Source organism: Salmo salar, chromosome 05, assembly GCF_965601325.2.
Source record: "Salmo salar chromosome 05, fSalSal1, whole genome shotgun sequence".
Taxonomy (NCBI): domain Eukaryota; kingdom Metazoa; phylum Chordata; class Actinopteri; order Salmoniformes; family Salmonidae; genus Salmo; species Salmo salar.
The window spans coordinates 73,192,501-73,208,640 of record NC_138295.1 but is presented as its reverse complement, the minus strand read 5'-3'; the positions used below and the strand labels follow the sequence as shown (position 1 = coordinate 73,208,640).

The following is a 16,140-nucleotide window of genomic DNA, read 5'->3' as shown; positions in this document are numbered from 1 at the left end:
TTTTTCAATGAATACAGGTGATGGGGCGATTGTATGACATTACAGTAGGCCTGTAACATTTGTTCTTTATTTTAAATACAGCGCTGTGTGTTTTAAACAGCCACTACTATGTAAGAGTAAACACTAGCATAAAGCATAGATACAGCAAAAAGCATAATAATTGTAATGAAGGTGTAAAACATCTTCAACATAAACATGTACAGTACATGTATTCAGCACACAAATGTCTGTCTGTCTGTCTGTCTCGCGTGCGTGTGTCTGTCTCTCTCGTTCACACTCTTCCAGTTACCCTCCGCTCTTTCTCGGTCACAGACTCCCACTCATCTTTAGCCTGTGTCTTCATACTTCAAAGTGTCTTTTTGTCCTATTTTCTTGTCCTTTCTGAAAGTTCTAGATACAGAAGCCACTGCATTAAAACAATACAGCAGCCTGTCTAGCCTTCAGGTTAGTTTAACTTCAATGGGAATGTGAGGTAGTCTGTTTGTCTCCCGGGTCTCCCAGCTCGCTGTCCCATTGTGAGTTCTCATCCTCTCCTTTGACACCGACTTCCTCCATCATACGTCCAGTAGCAGCTCTGGCTTTCCACACACTTCCTGGACCGGCATGGGCACTTCCTCCTCCGCTGTGCTCTGATTGGCTGGAGTTGTCTTTTTGGGAGACCAGAAGCCTGATGGGCCAATAAGATGAGGGTTAGGTCAAATGTGCGTGTGTATGTATTGTGTTCAAAAGAACTACAGGACAGATCAACAGTGACGTGGACTTACTGTTTGTTGAACCAATCCATCGCAGAACAGGTTTGAGCTTTGAGATGGCAACAAGGCAGGTGAGCAGTAGACACACACACACTGCAGACAGACACACCGGGAGCCACTTGCTATCATCTGTTTGTGTGTGTATGAGAGAGAGAGGGGAGTAGAGAGAGAGAGGTCAGGGCCATAAAACACATGAACACCGGCATTGTATAAGGTTTTGGGTTTTGTGAGAGAGAGAACTATGCAGCTCTCATGGCATTTTTACATGTCACTTTGAACACTTTCAGGACATTTTCATCATTTGTATCCATTGTATTGTAGTTTACCTTGGTTTGGTTTTGTGATGGGCCCAGTACCAGGTTTGGTGACAGGTTTAGGTCTATGATTAGGGATACCAGGCACCGAGTGGTTTGACGCTGTAGCTGGCATGATGGGAGGTGTCGGTATGAGTTTGGGTGTGTTCGGGCTGGGGAACTCCTCACAGTCCAGACAGGTGCCACTGCCTTTGCAGCGGTAGCCTGGTTTACAGCTGCACACATCATTCTGCTTGGTGGAACAGCGAGATACATACTGCAGCTCTGTAACGGAACACAAGTCATAGGTGGTCTATTTGTTTATGTGCCTTCATGTATACTGACATTGACATAGTGTTTTTGTCACATAGTCAAACACAATCTGAAATCATGCCTGAATATGATGAAATAACTCATCTTCAAAATGACTCATAGGACATTGTTAAATCAGGTTTTGACTCACAACGAACTGAAGTGTATATTACCGTCTGACCCCACCCTTCACACACACACACACACACACACACACACACACACACACACACACACACACACACACACACACACACACACACACACACACACACACACACACACACACACAGCAGCCTTTTCACTAGACTGAACGTCAGTTAACGTGTTCACTGAGTCTGTGGCTACTCTCAAACCTCTCACCTCTGTGTTTACCCTCTGTTTAAAAATAGTTAGTCTCTATTTTTGTCCACCACTACACTCGATGACAGCATGTAATGAAAATGTTCTGTCAGCTGCACTTTCCGATATTTATCTCTAAAGTAAAAAGGTTATTTCCAGCGGTGAGATATCTGTCTACCACTAACCCCTCCCACTGTCCCCCCCATCACCACTGATATCCTTGACATTACATTTACATTTGGTAGACATGCCATCCCTTCAGCCCTCCAAACCCTCCTCTACTCCTGGGTGGGTGAGTCAGTGTTTCTCAGTGCCCCCCCTTCCCCCTCTCTCTCTGACTGTCCCACCATGGTACAGTGAAGGGGGAAATCCCTAGCAGGCTATGTGTTTTCATCTGTAAAGTCCTTCATAACTATGACTTAGAAAAACAGGTGAGTAACAGTTTTAGGCAGACAGACAAGACAAGCATCAGTGCCAATCATAGGTTGCTGGAAATGTGTAGATACACACACACACACACACACACACACACACACACACACACACACACACACACACACACACACACACACACACACACACACACACACACACACACACACACACACACACACACACACACACACACACACACACACACACACACACTTACCACTCATGCTGCAGCCATCGCAGGATTTGCAGCTTATGTCGAAGTTGTAGCTGTCTGAGTAGTAGCCGCTGGTGCAGTTAGCACACTGGGTAGGGCTGTTCTGACCGGTGCAGCGTCCCACCATATGCTGACCTGTAAAGGGCAACACATTAAATTACACATGCACACACACACACCTGATAAAAGTATTTTTCAAATGGCTTACCTGGTGGACACTTGTTGCAGCACCATTGGCTCACTGATAGTGGCCAAGCATACTGTCTCTCCTTGTTGCACATGAGGGATTGGACAAGAGAGAGGAGAGAAGGGAGGGATAGAAAGATGTGGGTGATCCACCAGAAGAGATGCATCTGAGAGGAATGAAGAGAAAAAGAGGAAGACAGTCAATATTTAAGATATTTTACATGAACTTCAGAACATTGACATACACTGAGTGTACAAAACATTAGGAACACCTTCCTAATATTGGGTTGCACCCACTTTTGCCCTCAGAACAGCCTCAATTTGTTGGGGCGTGGACTATACAAGGTGTCGAAAGCGTTCCACAGGGATGATGGCCCATGTTGACTCCAATGTTTCCCACTGTTGTCAAGTTCGCTGGATGTCCTTTGGGTGGTGGACCATTTTTGATACACTCGGGAAACTGTTGAGTGTAAAAAACCCAGCAGCATTGTAGTTCTTGACACACTCAAACTGGTGCACCTACTACCATACCCCATTTAAAGGCACTTAAATCTTTTGTCTTGCCCATTCACCCTCTGAATGGCACACATACACAATCAATGTCTCAAGGCTTAAAAATCCTTCTGTAACCTGTCTCCTCCTCTTCATCTACACTGATTGAAGTGGATTTAACAGGTGACATCAATAACATTTACATTACATTTAAGTCATTTAGCAGACGCTCTTATCCAGAGCGACTTACAAATTGGTGCATTCACCTTATGATATTCAGTGGAACAACCACTTTACAATAGTGCATCTAAATCTTTTAAGGGGGGGGGGGGGGTTAGAAGGATTACTTTATCCTATCCCAGGTATTCCTTAAAGAGGTGGGGTTTCAGGTGTCTCCGGAAGGTGGTGATTGACTCCGCTGTTCTGGCGTCGTGAGGGAGCTTGTTCCACCATTGGGGTGCCAGAGCAGCGAACAGTTTTGACTGGGCTGAGCGGGAACTGTGCTTCCTCAGAGGTAGGGAGGCGAGCAGGCCAGAGGTGGATGAACGCAGTGCCCTTGTTTGGGTGTAGGGCCTGATCAGAGCCTGAAGGTACGGAGTTGCCGTTCCCCTCACAGCTCCGTAGGCAAGCACCATGGTCTTGTAGCGGATGCGAGCTTCAACTGGAAGCCAGTGGAGAGAGCGGAGGAGCGGGGTGACGTGATCATAGCTTTCACCTGGTCAGTCCGTCATGGAAAGAGCAGCTATTCATAATGTTTTGTATACTCAGTGTTTACCACATTCATAAAGATATCATCCAACAATATATTATCAAGAGATAAAGCATTGCAATGGCAGGACATTATCGTAGGCCCCAACAGTAGCTGTAAGAGACAGTTTCAAGGACATGAGAAACAGTAGACCACCTAAAGTAGAACACATGATACTGACTCCAGACAAAACGCCAACATGCTGACAGTGAAAAACAAAGAGGTAACAAAACCCGATGACACAAACACATCCAACTGTATACCATTATAGATACATCAAGCACGCCCAGGACTCTAACGACAGACCTGAACAAAACTTGTTTCAGTAGGGAAGTGTAGAGTCTGACTTACCGTGTCTCAGAGAGGATGAGAGAATGAGATTGATGTGACTCTGGACCCTCTGACTGTGTGACTGAACTGGGGATCACAGTGTGTCAGAGTATTATTCAAAAGATGAGTCATAAGGGAAACTGCCATTTCAAAAGACTTCTATCTCTCTCTCTTTCTCTCTATGACGACCCCCCTAGTTCACTCTGAACCACGGTGCCGCTTAAAATCCTAAACTTGCCCCTCTTCCACCCCCTTTCTTTCCACTGCCGTTTGTCCTTCTGTCTCTCTTTCATCAAAAACTGTGATATTAGGTTCCAAAACAATCTTTAAGACTCTCTTATGTTCATCTGTCTCTCTCTCCCTCTCTGTGTTGCTTTGATGATAAGGTAATTTCTGAGTGAATATGACTACATTACACTCATCTTAGGACCAGTCATTTTCTTCACTGTAAGCAGCAGCCGTTCTTATATAAATTCACCGTCCAGTCAAACATACTCAGATCAGACTGAGAGAAATGACGTTGACATTCTTTACGGACATGTACACAACAGGTCTTTTGAGCTACATTGACTCTTGTGGGTTAACTGAATGTCATATTTTGCCTATCATGTTTAGTGTGTACCTGCGTGTGCGAGTGCGCGTGTGTCTTGTGAATGTGTCTGCGCCTGTGTGGTGAGTGTGGTTCAACTATATGCAGCCGTCTCTCTCAGTCAGTGGTCACGTGGTTTCATTGACTCTGTGGTCTGCTCCTTCTCAACTCAACCTGCATTTTCACAGAAGCCAGGCCACATCACACGACCCTGGGTGAACTGTTACAGCCCAGGGAGCAGCGGCAGGGACGACCCTCTACACATCTCCCTCCACCTTTGCCTCAGGCCTCTGAGCATTCACTACTCATACAGCGTACACAGATTACTGTAACAAACAGAAATGACTGGGCTGAGCCTCAGAGTCTGCAGAAACAAACAGTTGCCAACCAAAAAAACCAAATGACTGATTCTCATTAATGTTCCTCCTGCGTTTTCTTATTATATGTTTACCATTGGCTGAAGGGTACATTTAGTTTCTTTATTATTAAAAAAACAAACATTTTTAACCCTCTTCGGAGGACAAATCTGTTTTTTTACATTTTTTTGTTGCTACATACACACATACATTTTACATACATGGTACTTTTATATAAAGCAGTCACATAACAGTTATACATTACCTGTTACGCTCGTTGTTGGAATGAGACCAAGGTGCAGCGTGGTAGGCGTACATTTTACTTTTATTAAAAATAACACCGGAGAAAACAACAAAATACAAAATGAACGTAAAGCTATATGCAGTGCAGAAAGCAACTACACACAAACAACTTCCCACAATCTAAGGTGGGAAAAAGGGCTGCCTATGTATGATCCCCAATTAGAGACTACGACAAACAGCTGCTTCTGATTGGGAACCATACTAGGCCAACAAAGAAATAGAAACATAGATTTCCCACCCTAGTCACACCCTTACCTAACCAAATAGAGAATAAAAGGGATCTCTCCCCCCCCCCAAAGGTGCGGACTCCGGCCGCAAAACCTGACTCTATAAGGGAGGGTGCGGGTGGGCATCTAGTCTCGGTGGCAGCTCCGGTGCGGTACGTAGACCGGCACCGGGTCTACTAACTGTTATGTGACTGCTTTATATAAAAGTACCATGTATGTAAAATGTATGTGTGTATGCAGCAAAAAAAATATTTAAAAACAGATTTGTCCTCCGAAGAGGGTTAAAAATGTTGTTTTTTCTGGAAGCTCTGGACTGGGAACTGTCGCCGGAAGCTCTGGACTGGGAACTGTCGCCGGAAGCTCTGGACTGGGAACTGTCGCAGGAAGCTCTGGACTGGGAACTGTCGCCGGAAGCTCTGGACTGGGAAGGCGCACTGGAGGCCTGGTGCGTGGAGCCAGGACAGGTGGCACCAGACTGGTGACACGCACCTCAGGGCGAGTGCGAGGAGCAGGCACAGGACGTACTGGGCTGTGGAGGCACACTGGAGACACATTGTGTATCTCCACAAAACATGGTGCCTGACTGGTCACACGCTCCTTAAAACGAGTGCGGGGAGTTGGCTCTGGTCTGAAACCTGGCTCCGCCAACCACCCCGTGTGCCAAAACATTTTTTTTGGGGGGGCTGCATCTCTGGCTTCCGTCGTGGTGGTGAACTTCGAAGTCGCCGTTGATCCTCCCTCGCTGCCTCTGTCTTCTCCCATGGAAGGCGATCCATTCCTGCCTGGATCTCTTCCCACGTCCAGGACCCCTTTCCGTCCAAGATATCCTCCCATGTCCAGGATGTCTGCTCCTCCTGGGCATGCTGCTTGGTTCATTGGTGGTGGGATCTTCTGTTATGCTCGTTGTTGGAATGAGACCAAGGTGCAGCGTTGTAGGTGTACATTTGACTTTTATTAAAAATGACACTGGAAAAACAACAAAATACAAAAACGAACGTAAAGCTATGTGCAGGGCAGAAAGCAACTACACACAAACAAGATCCCACAATCTAAGGTGGGGAAAAGGGCTGCCTAAGTATGATCCCCAATTAGAAACAACGACAAACAGCTGCCTCTGATTGGGAACCATACTAGCCCAACAAAGAAATAGAAACATAGATTTCCCACCCTAGTCACACCCTGACCTAACCAAATAAAGAATAAAAGGGATCTCTAAGGTCAGGGCGTGACATTACCAAACATAAGCTCTTTAATCTCACCAATCAGCCACTCTCCCCTCAGCCACTCACCCCTCAGCCACTCTCTATGACGTATCAGCGTCCTGGTATGTTGTATGAATATCCATGGTATATGCGGAAATGAAGAACCGGAGGATTTAAGGGCACTCCTTTTATTGTTGAACCAGTCCTTTGGGGGTCAGGCCGTGGTTAACGCAGCAGCGTACTTAGTTTTCTTCGGGGGATGACCCTTCTGAGGATGACCCTTCTTGGGGTTCCTTTGAATCATAATCCTCAGGATTCGTATATATTATGCACTTCCTCAGCCGAACAATGCTCTGACGCTGTTGGCTCTGTACAAAAAGAGCGTCTTTTGACCTAAACTCCTTTTGTTTTAATGATGAGTATTGTATTGAATGGCCTCTAAAAGTACATTTAAAAGTGTCCCATACAATAAGGGGATCTGCTGTACCTATGTTGTACAAAAAAAACGGCAATTATGAATTATTTTGTCTTAGTTAATGTCACGTCCTGACCAGCAGATGGAGCTAGTGTTTTAGTTTTGGTCAGGACGTGGCAGGTTTGTGTTTGTTAAATGTTGGGTTGATGATTGGGACTTCCAATTGAAGGCAGGTGTGTATAGTTGCCTTTGATTGGAAGTCCTATATAGGTGTGTGTGTTTGTCTTTGGGGTTGTGGGGAATTGTTCTGTGAGCTTTGCCAGACTGTTTGTTTGTTTGTTTGTTTGTTTGTTTGTTTGTTTGTTTGTTTGTTTGTTTGTTTGTTTGTTTGTTTGTTTGTTTGTTTGTGTTGTTTGTTTGTTTGTTTGTTTGTTTGTGTTGTTTGTTTGTTTGTTTGTTGGTTGGTCGTTCATTCATTCATTCTCATGGTTTGTTATTTTGGCATTCATTTTGATAGTGAATAAAAGTCAAGATGAGCCTGCACATACCTGCTGCGTTTTGGTCCTCTTCTCTCCAGTACGACATTTTTAAGGATGAGTACAACTTATTTTATGACAGAATTCCCCACCAAAAAAGGACCAAGTAGCGGAAGAAGGCTGGCGAGGTAAGGGAGACCGAGAGGCACCCCCAATAATTTTTTAGGGGGGGGCAAAAGGGCTGTTTGACGGGGCAAGAGCTGCCCGCCAGTCAACAGTCGTCATCAGAGCTGCCCGCCAGTCAACAGTCGTCATCAGAGCTGCCCGCCAGTCAACAGTCGTCGTCAGAGCTGCCCGCCAGTCAACAGTCGTCGTCAGAGCTGCCCGCCAGTCAACAGTCGTCGTCAGAGCTGCCCGCCAGTCAACAGTCGTCGTCAGAGCTGCCCGCCAGTCAACAGTCGTCGTCAGAGCTGCCCGCCAGTCAACAGTCGTCAGAGCTGCCCGCCAGTCAACAGTCGTCAGAGCTGCCCGCCAGTCAACAGTCGTCGTCAGAGCTGCCCGCCAGTCAACAGTCGTCGTCAGAGCTGCCCGCCAGTCAACAGTCGTCGTCAGAGCTGCCCGCCAGTCAACAGTCGTCGTCAGAGCTGCCCGCCAGTCAACAGTCGTCAGAGCTGCCCGCCAGTCAACAGTCGTCAGAGCTGCCCGCCAGTCAACAGTCGTCAGAGCTGCCCGCCAGTCAACAGTCGTCAGAGCTGCCCGCCAGTCAACAGTCGTCAGAGCTGCCCGCCAGTCAACAGTCGCCAGAGAGGTCAGACTGCGCTGAACTGCCGGAGAGGTCAGACTGCGCTGAACTGCCGGAGTGGCCAGACTGCGCTGAACTGCCGGAGTGGCCAGACTGCGCTGAACTGCCGGAGTGGCCAGACTGCGCTGAACTGCCGGAGTGGCCAGACTGCGCTGAACTGCCGGAGTGGCCAGACTGCGCTGATCTGCCGGCGTGGCCAGACTGCGCTGAACTGCCGGCGTGGCCAGACTGCCCTGAACTGCCGGCGTGGCCAGACTGCCCTGAACTGCCGGCGTGGCCAGACTGCCCTGAACTGCCCCGAGTGGCCAGACTGCCCCGACTGTCCCGAGTGGCCAGACTGCCCCGACTGTCCCGAGTGGCCAGACTGCCCCGACTGTCCCGAGTGGCCAGACTGCCCCGACTGTCCCGAGTTGCCAGACTGCCCCGACTGTCCCGAGTTGCCAGACTGCCCCGACAGCCTGGAACGGCCTGCACCTGAGCCACCTCCAGGATAGGTGGGTTGGGGAGGGAGGGTGTAGCACAGTGCCGTCGTTGACGGCAGCCACCCTCCCTTCCCTCCCTTATGGTTTAGGGGTTATTGTTTGTTGGGTTTTTGTTGGGGTATTGGGGATTTTCTTGTTTTTGTTTTTTAGGTCCATTCCGGGGTCTGCACCTTGAGGGGGGGTACTGTCACGTCCTGACCAGCAGATGGAGCTAGTGTTTTAGTTTTGGTCAGGACGTGGCAGGTTTGTGTTTGTTAAATGTTGGGTTGATGATTGGGACTTCCAATTGAAGGCAGGTGTGTATAGTTGCCTTTGATTGGAAGTCCTATATAGGTGTGTGTGTTTGTCTTTGGGGTTGTGGGGAATTGTTCTGTGAGCTTTGCCAGACTGTTTGTTGGTTTGTTGGTTTGTTGGTTTGTTGGTTTGTTGGTTTGTTGGTTTGTTGGTTTGTTGGTTTGGTTGGTTTGTTGGTTGGTTGGTTGGTTGGTTGGTTGGTTGTTCGTTCGTTCAATCATTCTCATGGTTTGTTATTTTGGCATTCATTTTGATAGTGAATAAAAGTCAAGATGAGCCTGCACATACCTGGTGCGTTTTGGTCCTCTTCTCTCCAGTACGACATTTTTAAGGATGAGTACAACTTATTTTATGACAGTTAAGAACAAATTGTCATCGAACAGGCTTTGATTACATTTCCAATCTCCACATGGAAATTCTGTAAGAGTTATATGGATTCGGTCTCCTATTAATACTTTTTAAACTTTTGATGCCAGCAAAAACGAGACTAGGAAGTAATCAAGACGAATAGCTTGATTAAGCCTCCTCCATGTATATCTCACTAGGTCAGGGTTTTTCAACCTCAATACATCTACTAGTTCTAATGTATCCATGATCTTCGTAATCTCCTTAAGTGCTTGAGGGTGATAGTTTGTAGAGTAATTTCCTTTACAATCCATTGAGGTACTTAAAACCGTATTATATTCTCCCACCATAATAATAGATTATTTCATTGCTTGTGAGCTATTATATATTTTTGAAAAAGTGGGGATCATCATTATTTGGCCCATATAGATTAATTAGCCAGATCTGTTTTTGGTCCAATAACATATTTATAATAATCCATCATCCTTGTGGATCTGTTTGCACAATTGGATCAACATTTGTATTAATTAGTATAATCACCCCTTTTGAGTTTCTTTGCCCATGACAAAAATACATTTAGTTTCTTGATGATGTACTGTAGTTGGATGACATCTAGTACACAGAACAGAAGAGACTTTAGAGGGCATACACATGTTGCGATTACACTCAGCAGTCTTTACTGTTGGTTGGTGCATCTCTCAATACTAATTAATTAAGTTAAAACTAAGTCATTTTAGAGTGGGACAACATTCCACAGACCACAATCAACAGCCTGATCAACTCTATGCGAAGGAGATGTGTCGCGCTGATCAGGGCCTAATTTATTTATTTGAATTGATTTCCTTATGAACTGTAATGAATTGAATTGTTGTTGTATGTTGCGTTTATATTTTTGTTCAGTGTAGAACAGCCAGTAGCGGAGTGTGTGTGTGGGGGGCCGGGGGGGTGAGAGCGCTTTGAGAAGGATGTGGGTTCTGAAGTAAGGAAGTACTTCTCACTGCACTGCTGAGCAATCAGATAAACACAGGTAACAGAAAGATAAGGCATTTTTATCATCTATATATATATATATATATATATATATATATATATATATATATGTGGGGTAAGTTGAGCCAAAAGGGTTAGTTGTTTCTAGGAAACCATACACAAATTGAATCAAGTGACCAAATATTTAGGAAGAGGTCATCATTTCATAGAGTCTGTGAAGGAAGAAACCACATGGAAAAAGCAGCATGCAAGTTAGGTCCAAAAAACGGATTTTCATAAAGTCAAATACATTTAGTGTGATATATGTTTCATGATGCTAGTTATAGGTTAGTTTTAAAGTAGATAGTTTTAAAACTTTTATACACAGGAGGTTGGTGGCATCTTATTTGGGGAGGACGGGCTCATGGTAACAGCTGGACTGGAATAAGTGGAATGGTATCAAGTACATCAAACACAAGGTTTCCATTTTTTTTTATTCCATTCGTTCCAGCCATTATTATGAGCCGTTCTCCCCTCAGCAGCCTCCACTGGTTTTATACATCAGTTTGGGGTCTATATAAGCTACAATAGGAGGTCCTAAACCTAGCATGAAAGTGCACCCTTGTAGCTGTGTGGGCAAATATAGTCAATATGGTTTCTTTGGGGTAAATTGTACCATTATTATTGTGTGTATATATAATGTATGTAAACTTTGTTGAAACTCTGCTGTCTGTATTCTGTCTCTAAATGTTGTCCATCACTAGCAGCACCATATCACCAAGTACAATTCTGAGTATGTGTAAATGTACTTGGCGAATAACGGTGATTCTGATTGGGCGAGGGGCAAGTTGAGCCAATGTCTAATCAACACACCCCATACAAATGATGATTACAATTAGTATGTTTTTTGCATAATATGAATAGTATTTTGAAGACACCTCGCATTTGAGTGATTAGTCAAGTTTAAAAGATGAAAAATGCCTTCCTCAGTTGAGTTTACCCTCTTGGACACAATTGGTGTTTTCTTCCGTAATACAATACATTATCGCTGGGATATGAGGTTACACCTGGGCCTGAGTCTATGTTAAATGTAAATGTTTTAAAATGTACAGTTAGAAATGTTTCGCTATGCTTAGGCTACCCTGTCCCCGTACTCAATTTACTCCATACCCGGGGTAAATTGTGCCAAGAGACAAGCTATCTTTTCAAAAGGATTATGTTTACATGAATTCTGATTATTTCCAGGGACACACAACTTCCTGAAATATACCTAGAAATCTTTGTTAGATACTATATTTCCTTGACGTAGTGATACTGAATGTAACAAATCGCCCAACATATTTAGCATTATGCTACATCCCGATAAAAGAAACAATCCCCCTAGCCCCCTGCAGGTGTTTCAATTGTTGTTTTTATATACACTTGGGAAATGTCTCATGTGACCCATAGGCGCACAGCCTGCTATTGCTCAATCGAGTATTATAAGCCTTTATCATACTACCTATGGTGTAACCTATATTACGCCCTGCAATTCAGACTTCCTTGAAACAATGACGTTTCTTTTTTCCCGTTTGAGTCCGCCCCCTCACTAGAACTCGCCATTTAATACCCTGGCGTATCTTTTGAGATTTGAATGCATTTCTTAAAGTCTTACTACAAATTAGATTTAAATATTGGAGACTCGACTGCATCGCCATTTGTCATGTAGGAGCGGTTTTGATAAAGGTAAGTGACGGTAACTCTCCGCCTGTAGTTTTGGGAAAAGAGATTGATAATATCGGACTTCTGTGGCTAAAAACAGTGGGTGTACGCTACAGTGAAATCGAAACTAAATACGTTTTCTCGGTTTTTATTGTGGCTTAAGTGGGGTGTATTCTTGAACTAGATATGAACTTTGTATGAATTAAAATGCATATCCTAGTTATAACATAAGTCCCGGAAAATAATTTACAAATAATTTGCCTCGCCATAAATGGGTTCCCGAGTGGCGCAGCGGACTGAGGCACTGCATCTCAGCGCTAGAGGCGTCACTACAGACACTCTGGTTCGAATCCAGACTTTATCACAACTGGCCGTGATTGGGAGTCCCATAGGGCGGCCGGGTTTGGCCGTCGTAAATAAGAATTTGTTGTTAACTGACTTGCCTAGATAAACAAAGGTTACATTCTAAAAGAAATAAATACATAGCCTAGATCCGATAGGTTATGTACATTATTTTTTGAGACTTGCGTTATAACGCAAGCTAGGCTATGCGTTTTAAATCAAACAAAGTTCATATCTATATAGCCTTGACATGGTAGTATTAAAGTTATTTTTACACAGCGAAATACTGATTCATATTGACAACATTTTCTTTGCACTAGAAAAAAGGTAAGTCAAGTAGACCTAATATGTGAAAGCATTATGAAGAGTTTTGTCCCACGTGTTACCCCATCTCTTCTTTCTGCAGGTGTTCTTTTAAAGATGGTGCTAGTGAGAAAAAGGGTGTGAAAGAATGGACGTCTTGAGAGGGAAATGGAAGGAAAAATGCATTCTGAACGTTTGCGCTCTGCTCGTATTGGTAAGACATTTTAACACGAACAGATGCATAATGCCGAGTCCTCTACCAATAACATAATGCCCCATCTAGTCGTACTTATTTCTCAGCAATACATCAATTATCCCCCACCAATCCAACAAATTTGTCAATTATTCACACCAATCAATTCAGTGTTAATAAATTATTAAATCAGTAAATCAATTAGTCAATCATTTCAGGAATAGGCCTATACAGTAGCCTATCAATCAGTTATAAAATATTTTCAGTAATTACATATGACTGGTATTTGATTGGATCTGTTCTATAACAACAATGTAATGTAATGTTGCAGTGCTGGTCAGTAGACCCCTACCTCTTGGCACCACCACCTGAGGGGAGTCAATGCCCTGACGGGAGTCATTACCACAATGCTAACGGGACATGCTGTCGAAAGTGCCATGAAGGTAGGCCTTCTGTACTGTACTATATTACACTGCACTTATACAACTGGGCCTTTCCATTCCAGAGGGTAATGTGGGTGTAACTTATACTTTTCCATACACTATGCATTGAGTTGAAAATCAAATCCGCTTTAAAGGGAACAGTGCCACTGTTCGCCCCAGAACTAGGGTAACTATATGTCCCGGATTGTTTTATTTATTTATTTTTATTTCACCTTTATTTAACCAGGTCCCTAATTTTTGCCCTTTGTCCAACGTCCTGCAACCAAACAATCATGTCCCTCATTTTATCAACAAATTAAAACACTACTAATTTAGAAAAAAGCTAGATTTTTTTTATTTTTTAGACTTCCTATTCATTTGATGAGAATTTACATTCCAACCTGTCTCTTTTGCAATCAAGTTGCCCATATGACAATATACTATAGCATAAGGATGTGGTGCTGGTGATGTTAAAGGGGAAATCTGCAGTAACTACATCCATTTTTGGATTCAATTAATGACATTACATTGTTGTTATAGAAATACCTATTGATTTTTGAAGAATATAACTTAGAAATGCCCCATGAGCTTAGTTCAACTGTCGTACCCCATCAGAACCCTAAATATAAGCTTGTTTTACTCCAATGTTTGTAAACAAAGTAAATGTTAACAAATATTGTATAGTCTCAAAACATGGTTAAAACTATCATTTTGATATCCTGGATGGTCAGTCCTTGCATAGCTCTGTCTATGAATTTGAGAGTGGCTACGTTTCTCCGGCCCCATCCCTCAACTTGTTTATGCTTTCTTATTGTTTCAACTGCTGATGGACGCTTCTAACACTTCTCCAATGTTGTTGAGATCTGATATCCTGCACAGCGCAAGAAGAGATGTAGGCCAATGTCATATCATCAACCAATCACATTTTTCAAATATTTTCGTGGCTAAATTCCAGCTAAACTTGGAGAGGACAGTTACCTACCGGTGTTTACAAAAAGCGTGTGTCTAACGAAGAGCTACAAAAGTAAGTAAACAGCCGTATTAGACTGAAAAATATAAGGTCATTTCGTCAAACTCTCCATGCTCATTAGTTGCTCATTCAACATATTTGATGCTACTTCACTCAATCCTGTTTGAAAAGTCTATTTTCTTTTCCCCCTGAGAGGAACCAGAAATGTTTAATTGGCCAAATATTCCCAGATTTCCGTACAAAACAGCCACACAAGTGGTCTCTTGTTTCTGGATCACCAAATGTTGCGCAAGGCAAAAGAGAAGGCTACGTGTGCTTCAATTGGCTCGCTCGGTGCAGCGGGGAGATGTGTGCCTGTGTATTGATGTCAGAGGGGGAAAACCTAGGTTTGCAGTAACTTCTTTGTTGTTGTAATATCCCAAATGGATGTGGCAGTTTCACCAGTTAAGGATTCCAGCTTTAAACCAAAATCTTATTTCAAGATTCTACTCTTATTGTGTATAAAAGATGGCCGTTCAGTCGTCTATCACACGGTAGGCCTACATACTGTATACTATATTTGTCACTCTCTAGCCTAGTTTTAGCTCTGACATATTACCAGGTTTTACAGTAAATCAATTTGCTGGATTGTGTTGCCTCCCCCTTAGTATGTATGCCTTGTGTTCTCCAGGGTTTAAGCTGAAGGAGCACTGCACTAAGGACGGCGAGAATAGCCAATGTGTCCCCTGTGAAGAGGGCAGGACGTACCGAGAGAAGAGTAACTATGTCAAGACCTGCCTCCGTTGTACACTCTGTGTTGGTACAGTACAGTTATTTAGTAACATTTTCAATGATTTACAATAATGTGCAATTATAGATGGTCTCAATATGGTATGAAAGCAAATGTCTCTTGTCTTCTCTCTCTTTCTCTCTGTTCTGTTCTTCTTGGCTGTGTTGTTCCATACACCTGTAGACAATGAGGAAGAGGAGTCGCCATGCAAGAAGAGTAGCAACACACTGTGTCGCTGCAAAAAAGGCTTCTACAAAAATAGAATAAACTCGGAAACACGGGAGTGCCTCAGTTGCAAGACATGTGGACCTGGAGAGAGAGAAACACAACCATGTGAGTTTGTCTTGCTAGTGTGGTTCATAATGTTTCCCGTCTTTCCAACCAACCTGGTATTTACTTATGGATTACACAGTATAACGGTTATTACATAATAAGGACAACCCTTTGTTTTGTTCTACTAGTAGTATTATTTGTGTGTGTGTATGACAACGTTTGTGTGTGTACTGAGTGTACATACTGTTGTTGACAGGTACTCAAGAGAGTGACACAGTGTGTGAATGTAAGGACTTCTACTTCCGAGACAAGAAAAACAACAAGACCTGTCTTCCATGCCAAATGTGAGTACTGGCTTGTAAACAAGCCGACACTCTTTTGTCCGTTAAAACTCTTGGGTTCAGCCCTAGTATATAATTATACCCACAGGAAGAGCTGAAGAGTAAGTATGCCTCTTCATCCATTAAATATCTTGGAGTAAATCAAACAAAAGATACACCCAAACTTTATGACATGAATTACGATCACATCAACAAGAAAATATATGATGACCTGGACAGGTGGAATTCACTTCCCTTGGATCTTAGTAGTAGAATTGAAACA

At 43.6% G+C, this 16,140-nt stretch overlaps 1 protein-coding gene across 2 annotated transcripts in view; it reads left to right on the top strand.

Moving 5' to 3' along the window:
- The first annotated feature begins 12,198 nt into the window (after positions 1–12,198).
- tnr1a (Tumor necrosis factor receptor superfamily member 1A) overlaps positions 12,199–16,140 on the top strand; it is an 11,871-nt gene continuing 7,929 nt past the window's right edge. Inside the window, exons 1-6 of one of the 2 annotated variants that reach the window (NM_001141773.1) lie at positions 12,199–12,289; positions 13,014–13,124; positions 13,435–13,546; positions 15,166–15,294; positions 15,448–15,597; positions 15,794–15,881. In NM_001141773.1, the coding sequence (NP_001135245.1) occupies positions 13,059–13,124; positions 13,435–13,546; positions 15,166–15,294; positions 15,448–15,597; positions 15,794–15,881 (545 nt within the window). In that variant the 5' untranslated portion in view covers positions 12,199–12,289; positions 13,014–13,058. Of the gene's footprint in view, positions 12,290–13,013; positions 13,125–13,434; positions 13,547–15,165; positions 15,295–15,447; positions 15,598–15,793; positions 15,882–16,140 lie in introns of those variants that run through there. The other variant, XM_045717705.2, reaches the window with a different exon arrangement.